At 42.4% G+C, this 19,884-nt stretch overlaps 2 protein-coding genes across 4 annotated transcripts; one reads left to right on the top strand and one right to left on the bottom strand.

The window, feature by feature from the left end:
- Positions 1-5,993: 5,993 nt before the first annotated feature.
- On the top strand, positions 5,994-13,519 carry LOC125527649 (mitotic checkpoint protein BUB3.2). Its single transcript, XM_048692159.2, has 9 exons — positions 5,994-6,284; positions 6,389-6,519; positions 7,757-7,839; positions 8,942-9,208; positions 9,815-9,890; positions 12,600-12,680; positions 12,767-12,845; positions 12,927-13,027; positions 13,114-13,519. The coding sequence occupies exons 1-9, from the start codon at positions 6,150-6,152 to the stop codon at positions 13,196-13,198; spliced, it is 1,038 nt and encodes a 345-aa protein (XP_048548116.2). The 5' UTR covers positions 5,994-6,149; the 3' UTR covers positions 13,199-13,519.
- A 1,776-nt stretch (positions 13,520-15,295) lies between these two features.
- On the bottom strand, positions 15,296-18,823 carry LOC125527650 (GDP-mannose transporter GONST3-like). Of its 3 annotated transcripts, XM_048692160.2 has the most exons (3): positions 18,455-18,822; positions 17,522-17,608; positions 15,296-16,655 (listed from the first exon to the last, which is right to left on the bottom strand). In XM_048692160.2, exons 2-3 carry the CDS (start codon positions 17,549-17,551, stop codon positions 15,564-15,566), a joined length of 1,122 nt encoding a protein of 373 aa, XP_048548117.1. In that variant the 5' UTR covers positions 17,552-17,608; positions 18,455-18,822; the 3' UTR covers positions 15,296-15,563. The 3 variants fall into 3 exon arrangements, with proteins under 3 accessions (XP_048548117.1, XP_048548119.1, XP_087374885.1); XM_048692162.2 differs by lacking the exon at positions 17,522-17,608 and having other exon boundaries at positions 18,455-18,823; XM_087518759.1 differs by lacking the exon at positions 18,455-18,822 and having other exon boundaries at positions 17,522-17,880.
- Positions 18,824-19,884: the final 1,061 nt, after the last annotated feature.

Here is a 19,884-nt window from a genome sequence, read left to right as displayed (position 1 = left end):
ATCTGCCTCTTTGCTACAGGAGCTATGCATATGTTTCATGATCACGGCCTCTCTGAATTTAGAATATATGAATAGACCATGCATGACCGGGTGTATACATCCGTTAGTTCAACTAGCTAGCTAGCTAGCAAGGAAAAAGGCAGAACCAAAAAAGAGATCGCATGCAAGCCTTTGTTCAGGTGTGTCTGTAGCTCGGTGCTTAGCTGTTTTAGCTTTTCCATATACGGTGCAGCCGGTTTCGACTTGCATGTGTATTCTCAATTTAGAATATATGAATGTTTGTCTTCTTGGGAAGTGCTTGTACAAATTTGGATCTGAAGATGCAACTCACGTACTGCAGAAAAAGTTTCTCAGTAGTCAGACTTTGTCAAGAGCCGAAGAAGGACCTAGGCACTCACAATTTTGGAACTCCCTCATGGGATTTAAAGACCTGTTATTTTCTTTCTATACAAGGAAAATTGGCATCCCACCAGATTCTTGGAGGATCTGTCGATGGGAGTGGTTTTTCAGCTCTGGGTGCCCCTACACCCCCTATGAGGCTATGAACAGTAAAGTAAAAAAAATCTGAAACTTTGCAATGTCAAATAGATTCAGTGGATTGGCTCCGAACGTCTTGCACATATTAAATTAATTGTTCTTCTGTCACACTTACATGCTTCCAACCACTATTTTAAACAAAATAAGCACAATTACCTGAGACAGTCCAATATACAAACAAGAATATGAAAAAAACATTAAAAAACTCAACAAGAACTGAGAAATATCTATACACAATATAATAACATAAACTATATGCAATATAATAACATAAACTATCATCTACAAGGAGACACTACTACTTTGTGATTCGGCTCCTAACGTCTTGCACATATTAAATTAATTGTTCTTCTGTTACACTTACATGCTTCCAACCACTATTTTAAACAAAATAAGCACAATTACTTGAGACAGTCCAATATACAGACAATAATATGAAAAAAACGTTAAAAAACTCAACAACAACTGAGAAATATCTATACACAATACAATAACATAAACTATATGCAATATAATAACATCAACTATCATCTACAAGCAGACACTACTACTATCACAATAAGCGCACTGTGGTGTGGCTTAGATCGGTTCCCTTTGAGATTGATTTGCTGTATTCAAACGATTGTAACCACACTGGTTAAGCAATAGATCTCTTTTTTTTGCAAAAAAGAAAAGAAAAGACAATACTACTCTGTGAAGAAGAAAAAAAATCCTTGCCAACATAACAATGCTCAACAAGGTCAATTCACAAGGCACACTAAAATGTTGGCAACGATATGCGGCAATGTTTCGAATATCATACCACTGCATATATATTACCACTTCGCATGTATCCTCAGCGCCCAGATAGCGACGATCCCATTATCACATACACGGGCGCGCACCCTCACCAATCCTTTAGGAGGATATACTAGAATGATCTAATCCACTAGCAATTACTTCTAGCTTATTTATGCAGTGTGTTTGTGTTTTTATATACAGTTCTCTGTTTGCAGTGAACTGTATGTAGATTGAATAACTGGTTTACTTCTGAAGTGTGCTACTTTTAATTTGTACCTTTGTATCCCTACGTTTGCAACATCTCAATAGCTTCGTATGTTCGATTTCTTCAATGTCTCTATATATTATTCTAAGATTAAATCAGCGTGCACTGATCCACTCTTGAACCAGTAGATTGCACATTTGCGAGTGATCATCGAGCGTGCCGCCGCGCGGGTTAGGCTAGTAATGCTCTATTTGTCTATGGGTTCTCCTTCCATCTCCACCTAAGATGTGTCTCAATCACTTTACCTCACTAAGACTTCTTTTCCTATGGACATCAAATATACATACAACAATCACACGACAAGGTTGCATAGTTGTCATTCCATCTCTTCTTCCACAAGCCCTTCCACTTAAACTCTTTTGGTCATTGTTGCTCCGTCGTCACCCTGTTCCAAATCTCCCTATGTTACCATCCGGGTCCAAATACACCCATTTTTTCTCCAAGTTTATCAGTTTGTCTTATCAAGTTTGTACTTTCAGCCTCAGAAAGTTCATTGTTCGGAATGAGGAGGGTTTTCAGAGTTCAATTGTCTGAAAGAGAACACAACACATAGATACAGATTCGTGATGAACAAGACTCAGTGTTATTTATAACGATGAATACCAACACAAGGTAAGTTATTCAATGGAGTAGCTACATTGTTGTGTTTGTCAAAAAAAGGTCTAAGAGCATCTCCAAAGTGGACTACTAATGTTTCCAACTCCAGAACACAAGAACTTCTTCCTACAATGTTGAAGCAGTCACCAAACCCTGCAATATGAGCATCAAAACATATGCCAAACATGTCTCTTTTCAGATTTGTTGTCAGAAAGAAAGCAAGTGACCGATTACTGTTTTTATTGATGCTTCCAACTCCAAACCACAATAACATCTTCCTACAATGTTGAATCAGTTGCTAATCTCTGAAATATGGGCATCGAAACATAAACAAAGGACAAATAAAAATGCAGAGTAAAGGCAGAGTGTATACATCGTACGCGCGTGCCATCTAATGATCTGGTACACGGATAGAGAGACCATTCAGGAAACTGCAAGCAAGATGAGTATTCCGTCTAAACTATGATAAATGATTTGGCAACAGTAAATGGAATAGGAATGCAATCTTACTTTTCATTGATCCCATTCATGTGACCGAAATAAGAAATAGCTGGGAAATTGATTTTGTGGCAGTAGCATATGCGCCCCAATGGTGCCTTGCATCCAAATGCACCCAGAAATAATTATAGGAAATTAGCATGAATATATCAGAACCAAATGTATGTACATATAGTTATAGTGCTGCCACAAGCAAGGTCCATCTACGTACAGAAGTCCATTATGATTCCCAGCCGGAAATCGCTCGGCTGCGGAAGCAGCCCCTCCACCCTGGAACCCCCGACGAAGTGTTCGAGATCCGCAGGAAGTGCGATTATGTGGTGGAGGAGAAAGCTGCTGAACTCTCCCAGTGGCGGGCGGCGGCTGATGAAAAGGTGGCTGAACTCAACAGGGAGATCACGGAGCTGCTCAGGACGATCCGGAAGGAAAACGAACTCTGAGCTGTTCTTCCAGGTCGAGGAGCAGAACGTCCATGAAGTTCAGAATGGATGGTGGTAGATCTTAGGAGAGGAGGGGACATGCAGATTTATAGTATTTTTTTACTAGTTAATTGTCATGTAAACGTATTTTTATTGTCATGTACTTAATAGTATATAATCTGTATCCTTAGAATCCTCCTCACACCTAGCGGCATTGCCAACTTTTGTACCCTTAATAAATCACAGCTTTGGTGGTTTTCCTCTCGAGTTGTTTTTGTCAAAGTTTTGGATGTAGTTGGGACCCCTACTCGTTTCAAGAGGAAACTTTGAGAAAGAATACAAAAGGAAAGCCAACACAGAAGAGCAGAAAGAGGAAGAAGAACCTCGCTCTCCGCATCATCGGGGCACTCTGGGACCTCTGCGAACACTTTTGGGATCATCTGAAACACTTTGAGAATCCTTCTCTCTCATAGTACTTCTACACGCCGCTAGTCTTTGATATGCGAACATGTCTGGAACACTTTTTGGTCAATAGTTATTAGTGGATCAGGCATCCATAATCATTCCCACATATCAGCAGAGATCTTTATCGAGCAAATCTTCCGTTACCGTATAAACTTCCCTTTGCTTCATGATATGTTACAAAATCTAAGGCGAGAATTTTACGGTATACCCATGATCAACACACCGATCACTATTCCTATAGTTATCCTCGTTACTGGTTTGTACTCTTTTCTCGTATTCTTGTGTCCCATGTGTTGTTGGTGTGAAATCCGGCATATCTCGTAGTAGGGGTCCTAAGCTAGGCGTTTTGGAGTGATGGTAACATGGACACGGGATTTTACCCAGGTTCGGGCTCTCTCTAAGAGATAATACCCTATGTCCAACGTGATGAGTGCCCTTTAGTCCGGGACACCCTCACCATGACTAACAACTTATTCATTGTGCTGGCTAAGTGATGATGAACATCAAATACTGAGTGGGCCCAGAGTGTATCTCTTCATCATTGAAGGAGCAAATTTATGTCTTGACATATCGAACATCGTATCATACTTTTACGGATACCCTAAAACTATCTTTATAATCACCCAGCTATAGAGTAACGTTTGGCAACCCCGAAATAACCATGCGACATTCGGGTATACGATATCTCATGGTATAAAGACGCAAGTAACCATAACACTTTATACGAAAATACCGACAACATGCCGACGACGTGGTCTCGCAGTATTTCATAAATTAGGTCTATCCAACACCGTGCAAATAGGTTTTCCTCTGAATCTCATATTCAAGAACCATTTCAATCGTAGCACATAAATATAAACTTAATTATGAACATTCAAATAGAATAATAACAACTTATTATTGCCTTCGGGACATATTTCCAACAACACCAAGTGTAGAAGAGCTCTACTACCAAGATGGGCACAAGAAAAAGCACTTTGGATTGACATCTGTTCATGCACATATGCTTCATGAGAGATTCATCAACAAGTTCCAAACACATCGTGACATGGTATAGTCAATGTGCGGGTGTCTCCATGAGTCATCCTCCACTTTGCAGATGGCACACCTAGGGGTGTTGGACATATTCCTGTGATGCTTCCAATTTAACCTAATGATCTAGTTTCTTCGATGGCTTTGCAAAAAAGGAAAAGTTTGATGGTCAGGCCCAATTCAAACAGAAAGATATCTCGGTTCATCTCATATTTTTTTAACAGGGTTCAAACCATGTAGTGATGGGGAGTATTAGGACATAGGAAAAGCCCAATTCCTATTCGGCGTTTAAGACGCCATGAACAATGTGATTCGTACATGGCGCCCACGCAGTCGATCGATGGGAATAATGGGCTGACCCATCCCAGTGCGCCCATGCAGGCAGTTCCTCTTTCAATTTTGTGAAGCTTCCAGAAGCTTCTGGTTTGGTCCCCCCCCCCCCCCCCCGCAGGGTTGTGTTGATCGATCTGTTTTTTCAAATTCATGAATGTTTCCCAAATTTGTGTATATTATTTAATTTTGTGAACTTTTTCCAAATCCATGATTTTTTTTTTCAAATTTGTGAACCTTTTCAAATTCATGCTTTTTTCAAATTTATGAACTTTTCAAACTCGTGAACCTTTTTCAAATATTTAAACTTTTAAAATTCACAAAACCTTTTCCAATATTGTGAACCTTTTTCAAATTTACAATTTTTTTTCAAATTTATAAACTTGTTTCAAATTTGAGAACTTTTTTCAGATTCACGAACACTTTTTCAATTTTTTGTTTTTTTTTCAAATTCGACAACGTTTTCAAATTCCTGAACCTTCTTCAAATGTTATGTTTTTTTTAAAAAAATATGTATTTTTTTAAAAAAATATGTTTTTTTTAAAAAATATGTATTTTTTTAAAAAATATGTAATTTTTTAAATTCAGGTTTTGTTCCAAACTATGATTTGTTTTCAAATTTGCGCATTTGTTGAAAATTGTTCACAAACATCATTCAAATTCCATGAGTTTTTTTTTCGAATTCAGCAAACTTTTTGAATTCCATGAAAATTTTCCACATCCATGAACTTTTTTTAGAACCCACACTCTTTTTTTATTTCACCAGAAAATTTAAAACTAACAGAAAAAATAGGTTTTCTCTGAGACTACAGAGTTCAGACCGACAACACCAGGAGACGATCGTAAACAAGAAGCGAGCAAAAAAAAAAATCCGATCGCACGAGAGACTGCGGGAAGGAGCGAGCCAGCGTGGCGAATTGCTGGGCCGGCCCACAAAGCGGATACATGTGCGCCGAAGCTCTCTCAAGGAAAAGTCCACGAACCCCTCAAAAAAAAAGGAAAAGTCCACGATGTGCTAAAAAATCAAAGAGAGAAAATCCAGGCTATGACGCAATGGCATCTTCTCCAGCCTTCTTTTTCCTCCCGCAGCCTCCGTTCCCCGTTCCGCGCCGCCCTCCCGTTCTCCTCGCTCCGCCCGTTCTGGATTCAAATTTCGAATCCCCCCACCGTTTCCGCCCCCCTGCACCAAATACCCGACCCGATTCCTTTTCCTCCCCCCTCCCACCATGAGCGACGCACCCGGCGCAGCAGCCTCAGCTATGGGCAGCGGCAGGGAGCTCGCCAACCCGCCGTCGGACGGCATCTCCAACCTCCGTTTCTCCAACCACAGCGACCACCTCCTCGTTTCCTCCTGGGACAAGGTCAGCCGCCGCGCGCTCCCCCTCCGTTCCGGCAAGGCGTGGTAAACCCTAGCCGCCTGATCCGGCCGATCTGACCTCGTTTGGGTGCTTGCGCTCTGTTCCAGACGGTTCGGCTATACGACGCCGAGGCGAATCTGCTCAAAGGGGAGTTCGCGCACCCCGGGCCTGTGCTCGACTGCTGCTTCCACGACGACTCCTCGGGGTTCAGTGCTGGCGCCGACCACACCGTGCGGAGGTGAGGGCTGTTGTGTTTTGTTTTCTGCGCCTTTTGCATTCGATTTGTGGAGTTGGCTGGGCCGTTCGTGTAATCGATTGGGTTATAGATCTGCAACCAGTACGGGATGCCTAGGCTGTGTTTCGTTGGTGAGGAAGCGATGTGATTCATTTTTTATTTTTGGTGAACGCTCTCTATAAGGTTTGTGTTGTAAAAACAATCTATGAAAGGGACCTAGTTGCTTGGATATAGGTGCATGTATGTTGCCACATACACTAGTTCCAGCGCCATAAGGTGGGAAGTGCATATAAAGAAGCAATTTCACTAACTGTCATTTAGTAACTCTGATTTACTTCAATGTTTTTATCTGTTAGTGCTACTTAGCACTTAGCAAGTTATTGGTAGTACTCAAATTACAAGATAGGGCTGTAGATATGTTATAGCTGTGGAGATTGATTTTCTTTTAAAGAGGCATCTTCCCGGATAGTTTCTTTTAAAGAGATTGATTATACCAAACATTATCACTTAACTACAAAGAAAGAGTGAACCAATTAAGTTTGTAAAAGAAGTTCAACGTGCAGAAACGCGGGCGTGCACACACACACACACACACACACACACACACACACACACACAAGGGGCCACGGCTCAAGTGCACACTCACGGATACAAACCCATGAGGGGGCCGTGGCTCAAGAGCTGAACAAACACACAAACCCACGAAAGGGCCATGGCTCAAGAGCACACACATACAAACCCACGAGGGGGCCATGGCTTGAGCCGAACAAACACACAACGACTGCATCTCGAAAGAGTAAAAATTGGATCATCCCAGCCTCCTGTGGGCGTCAAGGCACCTGCTGCAACGCGTCCCTAGGAGAAGACGCATGGTGACGAAGACACATCAACATCTCAAGGGTCGATGAGTTCTGGGTCCTGATCATTATATAAATTGTATGCTGATTAGACCTTGTTGCAGAATCACACATAAAAATATTTATGGTGGGAAAATTGTCCAGTCCCCCTTAAGATTATTAGTGGTGCATGAGTCTTAATTTGAGTGCTTCATGTAAGACTTACGAGCAATGTGCCCATATTTTGATTTGTTGTCAATTGAATGCTGGCAGGCAAGAGTAGCGACATTACTATCTGAATGTTGTTTGTGAATAAAAAATGTATCGTTGATTCCCTCCTGTTATTATCAGTTATGTCAAGATTTAGTAAGACTAAAAGAAACATGCTCAAATAACTATCCCAGATTATCATTTACTTCGTCAAAGGAGGATGTTCTGGGGCGTCATGATGCTCCAGTTCGCTGTGTGGAGTACTCTTATGCTGCAGGTACTTGTAACTACATCCTATTGGATTGCTCTTGCGTTTATGTTTTTGGACGTACATTTTCCGGAAAAATACTGATGCAAATTGATTCAGTCAAACCAAAGGTTATTTACTGCATTAATCATATCATCATTAAGGATGCAGTTGATTTTCTTAGAGATCAGTACACATAGCACATTGCTAACTGAATTCATGTTTTATTCTTAATGACTATATTTTTGCACATCTAATCTTGTATAGAATGATCTTAGTTTCTAATTTTTACTTTGATTATACGGCTTTTTCATGCTGTCTGGCTTCTTGATATTGCTTTATCCATTTGGATGCATGTTCAGGGGATATCCATTTCATTGTACATTATGATAACTGGAAATATCTTTCTTCTAGATAGTCATTTCTACTTGGCCTAGTATTGATTTGGTTTGTCCTGTTGTGTGTTGGAATATTTGGTTGGTATTTGTTCACTTCGAATTGCCACCTATAAATTTGGGTACGTCAGTGTAGCCTCCATTGGCCTTAATTTAAGGGCAATGTTTTTGGGAATTCGAATTCCCATTATTCTGTGGGGTTGACTCTCATGAGAGTTTTTTTTTCTGATTAGTACTCATGAGAGTTGTTGTCAAAGAAACCCTTCTACAAGTTTTAGTAGAGGGATTGGAAATTCATGGGAATTTTGTTTTAGTTGAATCATCTAGTACCATATATGTTTGTGTTTGAACTTTTTGTGATTTGAACCACATACAAACTATTACAATAAATTTACTGAGAAACACATTTTAAAAATACGAAGAAAGTTCTTGTGTTTGAATTTGTACCTGATGATTTAACTAAAACAGACAGGACATGGAAATTCTATGTATGCCAAATGTTTCATATGAGAAAAGGGTAAAATCCAATGTTCCAGGCCCATATTCATTGATCCTGACTGAAAGACAGACTGGGCAAGTGTGCTTACTAATTTTTAAATGTTGTTCTAAATATTTGTAGGTTATGTCAAATATTGTCTAAAATGATTTCCAAAACTATTATCTGGCTAGTGTGAGATAATTTGATACATGAACAGAATAAGAATTTTGACTTTCAGTCTGTATATTTATCCATTTAGGACAAGTCATAACTGGCAGCTGGGACAAGACAATTAAATGCTGGGATCCCAGAGGAGTTAGCGGACCAGAGCGTACACTTGTTGGGACATATGCTCAACCAGAGCGTGTATATTCTATGTCACTGGTAGGAAATAGGTTGGTTGTTGCAACAGCAGGAAGACATGTCAGTATTTATGATTTGCGCAATATGTCTCAACCTGAGCAAAAAAGGGAATCGTCTTTGAAATATCAAACACGCTGCGTCCGATGTTTCCCCAACGGAACAGGTAACTTGTTCTCTCTTTACTGTAGTTGCACTGCACGACTGCATGTTTCCCATTGTCACCCTTATTTCAACCATAAAGAAACATTGTGTACATTATCGTCATGTGGTTGCTTTTGATAAACCGCAATATTTGTGCTTTCTTTTGAAAGCCACCCTAGGTCTCTCCGGTTGTGCTTGAGCTTCTAAATACTTTATAAATTCAATCTTTCCAGTGGGCAAATGAGAAAAGTCATGAACCTGAATTGCATAAGCTAAGCTTCGTTCTGTAGATTTTGATTTGAATCTTATGGAATATGCTCCTCCAGGTTAAATTATTAAAAAAATGAAACGTTTATTAGTGCTAGATGACGCTAATACATGAATTTGAACATTACAAAGCTGGCTAAATTTATCTATAGAAGCACAAAAAATAGGAATGAGCTATGCAGTTATACGGTTACTTCCACTTGGGAAAATGTAATGACTGTATTTTGAACCTTAGCAAGTACCAATACATAAGTGGCTGTAGCCATCAGTATGCTTACCAGAGTAATGTATGAACTGCAACAATTATGCGGCTCAAGCAGCCTTGATTTAGACTAACCTTCTGAAATCCTGCTTGCTTCAGGGTATGCTCTAAGTTCTGTCGAAGGACGAGTGTCTATGGAGTTCTTCGACCTGTCTGAGTCTGCACAATCTAAAAAGTATGTTCTCGGCACCGTAGGTTCAAGACATCTTCTTATGTATTTGTAATCATTTTACATTCACACTTGCTTCAATGCTTTCTAATATTCGTTTCTTGGAGCATAACACAGTTTAAATAACCGATTAAGAATTCTTTAAGCTTCTGTAGCTTGCTAATGTATTTGATTGTATCTTACTCCCTCCGTTCCTCAAACGAGGGTGTGAAATTTGTTTTGTTAAGACCAAGGAGATTTTGACCTTTTTACCCCTGGTTAATCACATGCTTTAGTAGTTATTAGCCCAGCACATGAACCCCACCATACTCTTTGCATGCAGCATGCATGAGCCAATATGAGCCGTCATTGCTTTGTTGGGCACATGCAAGACCAATTGATTTTTCCATTTATTCGTGGGTGTGGGATATGGCGAGAGAAGCAAATGGTTCTGTAGCACTAAAGGCCAGCATGGAAGGCGGAGAATTCAGCTGCAGCGTCTGTGTGTGTGTGACTTTGTGGTATTTTTGGCAGGTTTAGTGCTAAAATAGCGCAGCGCCTTCATTAATGGAAATTTTACCAAAAAAATAAACAAGTCTATCTACCTTAGAGCATCTCCAGTAGATGATGTAAAATAGACCGGGGCCACTTTTTACATCACGAGAAGGCAAAGACACTGCTCCAATAGATGATTTAGATGCAAATATTTTTACTTGAGGGATGGGGCGTGATGTAAAATAGGCCGCCAAGTGATGCAAATTTGCATCACTTGGGCTGCTCGAGCAAGTTTTGCATCACCAGAGGACCACATGGCTGGAGCAAAATTTGCAACACCAAGTGACGTTTTTACATCACTCTGTGCTCCAACAGATGATGTAAAATAGGGCACCCACAAGAAGACAACCGTGATGTATTTTGCAACACCTATTTTACATCATCTATTGGAGTTGGAGGTTTTGGTGATGTAAAAAAGCACTTTTAGGTGATGCAAATTTTGCTCGAACCACAATTTGGTGCCCTATTTTACATCATCTATTGGAGATGCTCTTAAGGGAATGAAGGGAGTAGTATTTTGTCATCCTTTCATGCAGATCATATCTAGTTCAAACAATATGTAGGTGATAGAGGAAATCACTTTGGTTTGGACTACAAATTTAACATGGAAATTATAAAAACTAAATTTTTGTGTGGCATTATGTGTACTGTTTTACGGAAATTTGAAATTCAATCCCAGGTGGTGTTTGACACATCATAATGGAAGTTTACTCTACCATAAGTACCTTTCTGTGGCAGTCTTAGCTGCCTTTAAGTTTTTGTTAGGAACTTCGTAGGAGCTCAGGCATTCAGTGATGAGAGAGATGGGTAGGCAGGTATGTCCCAGTTATGAGCCCTGAGTGGATAGTGGTGTGTTCAACACACTCAGCCAACCAAGTAGGCACTTCGCTCCAGCTGGCTTGATATCTTGACGATGACCGTAGCATGTCCACAATCCCACCAAGATACAACACACCTTTTATTTATTTATATTAGAAATGCAGAACACTGAAAAGAGTGGTCAGACTTGTTTTTTTCCGTGCCATTTCATTGATAGGTAGAGAGTGAAACAATTACAAGGTGTAACTCGCAAAACCACGCACACTATCTGGCGTGGTTGCGAGCGCATGAGCAGAACAAGAAAAAGGGATGCTCAGCCGTACAGATATAAGGTCTATGTCTCGGGTAACAGTAGGTTGAGCCCCCTGGCTCCACCTCTAGCCCAAAGTCTAGCTTCCTCGATAGTTCGGACAAGGTGTGCAATGGAGGACATCAAGGCATCGAAGATGCATCCATTCCAATGCTTCTGAAGCGACCAAGCAGTTAGCAGAAGAAGCAAGGAGATCCCCTTGCGCAAGGCAGGGGGCATGATCCCAAGAGACCATCCACCAGTCCAAGAAGGGTAGCTCCGGATGGGGAGGGTGTGCCATGGTACGACACCAGGAAAGGATCTTGTGCTACACCTGATGGGAGAAGGAGCAGCAACCCATGAGGATTTGCCGCATGTCCTCAGTCTCCTGGTCGCAAAGGATGCACCGGTTGGCATGGGGAGGCACCTACAGGCAAGGCGGTCTGCAGTGCAGCATGTGTTCTGGAGGGCGAGCCAGATGAAGAACGCAACACGCAAAGGTACCCTAGTCTTTCACATGAGGTGCCAATGCGGGGTCTGCGTGTCACCCAGCAATAGCGCTTCGTAGCAGGAGCTAGTCAAGTACTGTCCAGAGGCAGTCCAACGCCAATGAAGCACATCAGGGGTCGCCGGGAGGGGAGTGTGCCGGAGCCGACGCCAGAGGTCAACGTACTGGACCATAGTGGCGGGCTGGTTAAACTTGTTCATCACCAGTGGTAGCATAAACTACAAGGCTCCAACCTGGATTGTTTTCTTAGTTTTTTGAATTATGCTTTGCGTTGGTAAAGGCAGTATAGCGACCTTGACTTTCTATATGATCAATCACTATTCAAGCGAGCAAGCTCATATGTCATACCATTTTAATGTACAACTGGCAGTCAACGGTTCAACACTATAACCTAGCCTTTAGTTGTGCATTGGCAATCACTCTGCAGTGCTCACCCCTTTCCTGCAAAGTTATTAACTCAAAGAGACAGTCCGCTTACTTTCCCATGCAGCCTACACTGAACTATGGTGAAACTGGCTGTCCAGTTTAAAATACTTGTTTACTCAATGGTTAATTTCCTTTTCAGGTATGCTTTCAAGTGTCACCGGAAATCTGAGTCTGGCAGGGACACTGTTTATCCTGTCAATGCCATTGCATTCCATCCAATGTAAAGTTTCAGTGTTTAATTTGCTTGGTGATCTCTCATAGGATTATCTGTTCTCAGTTTCTTGCACTGTTATGTATTGTCTGCAGATACGGCACATTTGCCACTGGAGGCCATGATGGATTTGTGAACGTGTGGGATGGCACAAACAAGAAGAGATTGTATCAGGTAACTGGGTGATAGTTTTGCTTTGGTAGTACGATTATCTGAAGTGGCCTGGGTGTTCATGATCTTATACTTTCATCGCAGTACTCAAAGTACGCGTCAAGCATTGCTGCTCTGTCGTTCAGCAAGGATGGGCATCTGCTTGCTGTGGCATCAAGCTATGGTTACGAAGAGGGAGAGAAACCGTAAGACTGAACTTCGCTTACAATTTTCTGTCACTGCTCACTAACAGAACACAGAGTTGACCTACTGGCTCTTTTGCGATTTCCAGCCACGAGCCTGATGCAATATTTATCCGTGGGGTGAATGAAGTGGAGGTTAAGCCGAAGCCCAAGGCATTGGCCGCACCCCAGTAGTGCTTTAATCATTTCGCAAGAAGGTAATCAAATGCATCAGGTGTGTTGTCTGGGACAAGGCATTATGCAGAGAGCAAATGCGAGGCGTTTCTTTATCTAGTTCTCTTTTTAGTGTCAATTGCATTAGTTGACGGAATCCCTTCTCTATGTTGGAGTCAAATGGCAGTATATCTGACCATTTCTCTGTGTTGTTTCGCATGTATTAATGTCTAGAAAGAGTTGCTTGGGAGTGGTCATATTCGTTTTGTATTTTGATACAGAAACTGTTGCTTTTTTTATGTAGCTTATATATAATCAATTTAGTTTTGCAACTTTCGTATATGATAAAAGAGGCTAAATCTGTCGAACTTATGGGCTGGTGCTAATTTGACCGGACGTAATCGGTTGTTGGAGCAAGTATAAAAAAATGATGCAAGCGAGCTATAGGAGTTGCCACAACAGATTTGTGTTAAGTAGAGAGGGAGAAGAAAGAAGATAAGAATGTTGTAATTTATAGTCAGACATGGCATGTTAATAAGTTAAAGAGGTGGGCCAGGTATAAATTGTGTGGTATACCTCTATAGCTAACTATAATGGATTTTATTTTTTTGCGGGGAACTATAATGATTATTAGATTGGCTATAGATGATAGACAATAATATGTGAGATTTCTCAAAGGAAAATATAATGAGCTAGTTGTCGGAGTGAACACTCGCACCAAGGAATCTATTATATTATCAAAATACCTGTGTGTTGCCACATGAAATACTCCCTTTGTCCGGAAATACTTGTCATCAAAATGGATAAAAGGGGATGTATTTAGACATATTTTAGTTCTAGATACATCTCTTTTTATTCATTTTGATGACAAGTATTTTCAGACGGAGGGAGTACTAACTTATACGTGTGTTTGAGTAAGTGATTATTTTTGGGGTCAAATGGGTGATATATATATGTTCCTTCTGCGCTGCAGCAAACTCATGTCTTCTCTTTGGTGATCGTTCTGCTTCCTTTCTTCTTGGCACATTTAGCCCTATAAACTTGCAGTCATCGCTCTATTGTTCTCGATAGCGGGCTGCCAAACACTTATGTAACCGGAATATTGAAGAGGTGGGATTAAACCATTGATCCGTATGTAACCAAACAGATGTAGTTTGTGGGAGAGCTGACATGTAACCGAATACCATGCTAGTTTGGGGGAGAGCTGGCATGTAACCGAACACCATGCTAGTGTTTCTGCTCTAATGCAGTCTGAGGTTTTGCAATCAAACGAACTGCAGAACATGGTTTAGAGCCTGCATTAGCTCAGTGAGGCCAAAAATAATGTAGATAACCAAACATGCCCTAAGTGCTACTCCGTATTTAATTTGTGAAAGGTGTGTGCATCTCACCCAAGCGGTTTAGACTTTTGTCTTCGCGAGCCCATCTCCAAGCGAAGCTTTTCGCCTGGCTTGCCCTTCGCGACCCATGTTGGACATGCAATAGGCTTCAACGTGGAGGGCTGCAGCACCAACCGCACTGTCCACTGTGTTGTCAACAACCGGAAATGATCTGCCACCCTTTTGATGGAGTGACTCTTCTCAAACTGATTAGATTCGACATGTTAAGCAGGGACAGCAGTTAATGAGATGACAGGTCAAGTTCAACCTCATGCCAGTCCTCTATCTATGTACTGCGACATTTGGCTCGAGCAAAATGCGCAACTTTTTTACAAGGTGGCTAGCAGCCGACAGGTTGCCATCTACAAAACCAGGGCGGACACTGCTCTTGCCGACATTTGCGAGGAACTATGTCAAAATCCTATGGGCTTTTGCCGTTCATTCGCCCTATCCCATTTGTCTTGTAAATACTCTATTCTGTCTTAGTACAAATGACACACATAGCCTGTGCGTTTTCTAGAAAAAACAACTGATCAACAAAATATAAATGGCCTTTTACACCCAAACGGAGGAAGTACAATATAATTGGCCAACCAACAAGACTACCAAAATCAGAAGTTTCAGACTTGCATAAGCCGTCAGAGTATGTCTACCTATTCATGAACCATGAATAATACTGATGAAGTCAGACAAAATTTGCTTCACCCACAAAGGAGAAGAAAAAACTATTGCCGCAGAGTGAATAAGTACATCCTTTGTATTTCTGGAATATGGTAAATAGCATACATGGTTCAGTATACATGGGATTCGACCCTGGTATGTTGAGGTGTCTGGTACCCTACACCACCACCACAATCCTGTCTAACCAATGAAAAACAGTATACAATAACAAAGATACTGTAGAATGAAATTTAGTTTCTCTTGAAACACCGATGTTCTACAGCATGTTCAAGATTCCTCATCTGAGATATACCACGAATGGGTTGCCGAGGGAAGGTAAAGTAAGCTTATGAGGAATGCTTTTGACTTGGGTTGCTCTCATGCCCGGGCTGAATCTGCAGCAAATTCTGCCCCTCTTCATCGTCCTCTTCCTTTGGCTCGATCTTGGGCACCTTGGGCTTTGTGGTCGATTGCTGGTAGAGAACACCACCAGACATGCATATCAAGAGCCCAATTGTCCCCACAAGGGACGCATGCTTGTCCCAGATAAGCAGATTGATCACGACGGTCAGGAGCTTGTTCACTATACCGAGCACCGTAAATCCAGTAGCAGAGATGGCCCGTCTGCAGGAGAATCCAAAGAAGGATATAGATAACCCAAACAGGCATGACAGAGCAACAGGAAGGACCACGTCGAACGATAGCCAGTTTGTTGTCATCTTGGAGCTGTCGACCTTCATCTGATTAAACTCTCCCATTATAAGGAGCTCAAGGGGGAACAACAACAGAGCCTCAAGGTTGTTGTAGAGCACAAGACCCCATGTGTTCAACCCGATGGTCATGACGACGTGCTTGATGTACACGAAATCAATAGACATGCTCGCTAGATAGGCTATTGCCCAGCTGTAAGCAGTCAGGGTGAACTGGTTATCTGTGAAAACATATATCACACTTCCACCAAGTATAGTGGAAAGTGAGAGCCATGTCTTGAATGATGGGCATGGTTGGTGAAGGTAAAGTGTCTCCCCAATGGCCACAAATATCGGCACAGCAGACCGAAACACGATGAAAGTGTCCACATTGGCATGCATCAGGAGCTCGCTGTTTGTGAAGATTGAGATGTAGAACATAACAGCAGCAGGTAGGAACTTCCACATGGTCCTCAAATTCAGCCTATCTGGCTCAATAAGCTTTAGCTGTCCACACAGGAGAACTCCAGCAACACTAGTGAGGTACTGTAAGGCTGTCAGTGCTCCAGGGTAGGGAAACTTCATGATTGCCCATTTGTTGATAATGGAGAGCAGAGATGCTGACAGGCAATAACCAGCAGCCACACCATAGACTGAAGCGTGGCGCATAAGAGTGCTCCATGTGTTATTCCAAGCTCCAGTTTTCTCGACTGAACCATCTTCTTTTGAGGGCTCTGAGAGATTAGACATCTGCAATCATTTAAAATAGTTTTATCAACTATGAAAGTCATGCAAAAAGCAATTGGAGAAGCCCAAGACAGTTAGATGTCATATACAGGTGTAGTAACTGACAGAGCAGAGAAGTACTTCGAACTTTTGTGCAGAGATATGATCTGGGTTCCATACATAATTTGTACAAGGTAAGTTAACATAGCAGTTCTGATGAACATGATTATCTGCTTTACTTCTAAAACCCAGTAACTCGTGCGACTGAAAATAATCAACACATTTTTGCTGAATTTAAGCTAGCATTGACTTTGAACGAAGAATCTCCCTTCGAGGATGCACCTATGTGCGAACGCCATATATTTCAGAGAAAAAAGTAGTTCAAAGGCATGATCCATAAGGTACAAGCAACCAAAGCTGATTTTCTGAACCCAAGAAAAAAAGTGATGATTGAATGATCCTGACAAATATGGAGAAACTTTACAGACAGGACACCTCAAAGAAAGCAAGTACCCGTCCACTTCCTATAATTGTCTCTAGCAAACAATCATCCTCTTATATATTGCTATAAAGTACAAAACTACTCCTTAGAAATCGATCTAACTGTGCTGACTGTGCACCTCCATGTGTTCTCCTTTGATCTTCAGCAAACTTTAGAGGTTAATCATGGTAAACAGTCGAGCAGGTCAAGGCCCGAAACCAAAAAAGGAAACAGACAAGTACTAAAAACAGGTTTCAGCTCCCAAGAAAAGGGTCAAAGGAAGAAGAGGAAACAATAGCAGCACCAAGAAAGAAACACTTCATGAAAGATCTAGTAGCATATCAACCATGCCAACCAAGAAACAATTTCATCAGAACTGAAGAAAAACCAAGCGAAGAAGAAGCAATACCTGGAACCGGCCAACCCGAGCAGGAGCCATGATCCCGAGCCCAAATCCAACAACAGCAAGCGCTCTAGCAACGAAGCATGTATCCTTCTAAACAAAGCCGAGGGTCAGGGCTTAAGGTGGCAAAGGAGGAACGAAGACCAGTATGCAACAAGCCAACAACCACCTAGCTAAGGCCAATCAGCTAATAAGCTCTCATATAAGGTGGCCACACGGAACGATCCATTTGCCCACGACGGCCATGTTCGGCATGTGAGTCAAACATGGTAGGAGCACGTCACAAGCGCATCAGCCAGTGGCCATCAGATCGGAGAACGGGTAAGAGAATTGTGCAAGAATATTCAGCACAACACCTAAGCGGTTTGGCCAAGTCAATCAAGACGAGGTCGCAATCATGGAACGTGCTAGCCAGTTGCCCGCAAGGAAACAAAATTAGCATAGCGACGCACTACCTCAGGAAGACAGGGGAGCTTCTTCCCCCACACCCCGCGCAGCCTGTGGGGAGAGGCGAACTCAACTGGAAGAAGAGATGCCCCTCAACTACCGCGACGTGACGCAAGTTAAAAAAGTGGCTGTGGGCGCACGGGGTGTTCCCCTGCACTCGCTAGCTGCTGACGAGGGCCTCGCGATCGAGCCAGCTCAACCGACTGCTGCGACGCGCCATGATTATGATTGAAGCGCTGGAGTTAGTCGCTGAAACATGCATACATGTGGCGGACGGAAGGAATGGCATCAAATGATTCGGAGAGGAGGAACTGGAGATCGTTAGGTGGACGCAAGCCGCCGGTCAGGACCGCGGAATATCCACTACAGTTTTTAGCAGCGAAGCGGAACACGTCGCAACTGTGAACTGTAACCACGGGCCAAGATCGGAGTTTGACGCCTGAACAGAGGGGGGACGGGGGTGGAAGTAGAACCTCGCGGGAGGCGGCTCACCTTCGTTTGTGGTCGAAGTCACATGCGCCGCTCCTGGACGGATCCGCCGGCGGTCGAGGAGGGAGAGCGGGTGGAGGGGTCGAGCGAAGAGCGGCGGGATGCTGTCCGTCGACTGAACCGCGGGGCGATTTATGGAGGGGTTCGGGCAATGCTTTTGAGGCGGCGGTCGCCGGATCTGGACGCTGCGGAGGGTCAACGAGGGATCGCCTCGGGTGATTGGGCGCGCGATCGCGTGGGGTTTGGGGTTTGGAGGCGGGAGCGAACGGGATGGAGATTAGCCAGCTCTGGCTTCTGACCCGGGAGAGGCGGGAAGAAGGAGCAGATCTCGAGGCGCTCGTTTGGCTGGACCGTAGCGACGAACGGCAGGACGGCCGAGCCGGCCGCCCGGCGGGGACCGGGATGCCGTCTCTGTTCATTTTTAATTGCCTTCCGTTTCAGCTTCGGCACGAGGGAGATTCGCCGGATCTCGCGCCCGAGCCGCGCAAGCGCAAGGGCAACCTCGCCGAGCCACCTTCCAATTCCAAGCAATGGTAACGGTTCAGCGAGTCAGCAACTCCAGCAAGCTTCCTTGAAAAGCTTTCCGTAAAAGCCGTTTCACGGGATATCTGCATAATTTAATAGAAATTGTGCTGATGACTACTCCCTATGTAAATTAATATAAAAGCGTTTAGATCACTACAAAGGAAGTACTTTTTTTCTTTCGTGGTCATCGTTCTCTAATTATTTTTCATTAAACTAGGTATGTGCCCCTGCGTTGTCATAGGTCAATTTTTTTTTAACATGATAAGATGATCATAGATAACAAATCTTGATGCAAAGCAAATAGGAAAAAAAATAAGATTATGTATTGACTATAGAGTATACACTTTTAGCCATTTTTTAAAACCGATAAAATAGTTATGCGTCCATGATTAGTATGATTTATTGGGTTACCAAATATAGGAGATTGATTGATACTATTTATATTTGCTTATATGGGGCGTGGATTTATTGCTATTTATTGGATTACCAAAGATTGGTATCGGGTTTTATCATAAGAAACAATTTATTTATGGACCGTGAATTTATTGATACTAGCAGAACGCTCGTGCTTTGCTACGGGCTATTTGTTATCTTATCCTCAAAACCCGAGCCCAACACAAGACCCCACCCCGCGATGCACCATTTTCTTTTTCTATCGGGCCCTCCCCTTTCCTCTCAGTTTCCCGCCGTAGCGGGACATTTCTCGCTGGAGCCAACTCTTTTGAAACCAGATGACACCCACCTCACCATCGCCGTGCATTGCAGTAGGGATAAAATCTTTCATATTTACAATATAATAGTGGTTAAACTAACACATACTCTCGACACAAAACAACAAATAACTATACAAATCATTCTTAAAGGCACATTCAATTTTGTAAAATGCACAATGACGTTGGAGGCAAGTG

This window comes from Triticum urartu, chromosome 4A (genome assembly GCF_056163025.1).
Source record: "Triticum urartu cultivar PI428250 chromosome 4A, HENAU_Tu73, whole genome shotgun sequence".
NCBI lineage: Eukaryota > Viridiplantae > Streptophyta > Magnoliopsida > Poales > Poaceae > Triticum > Triticum urartu.
The sequence above is the reverse complement of the archived record's forward strand: the minus strand, read 5'-3'. Positions and strand labels throughout refer to the sequence as shown.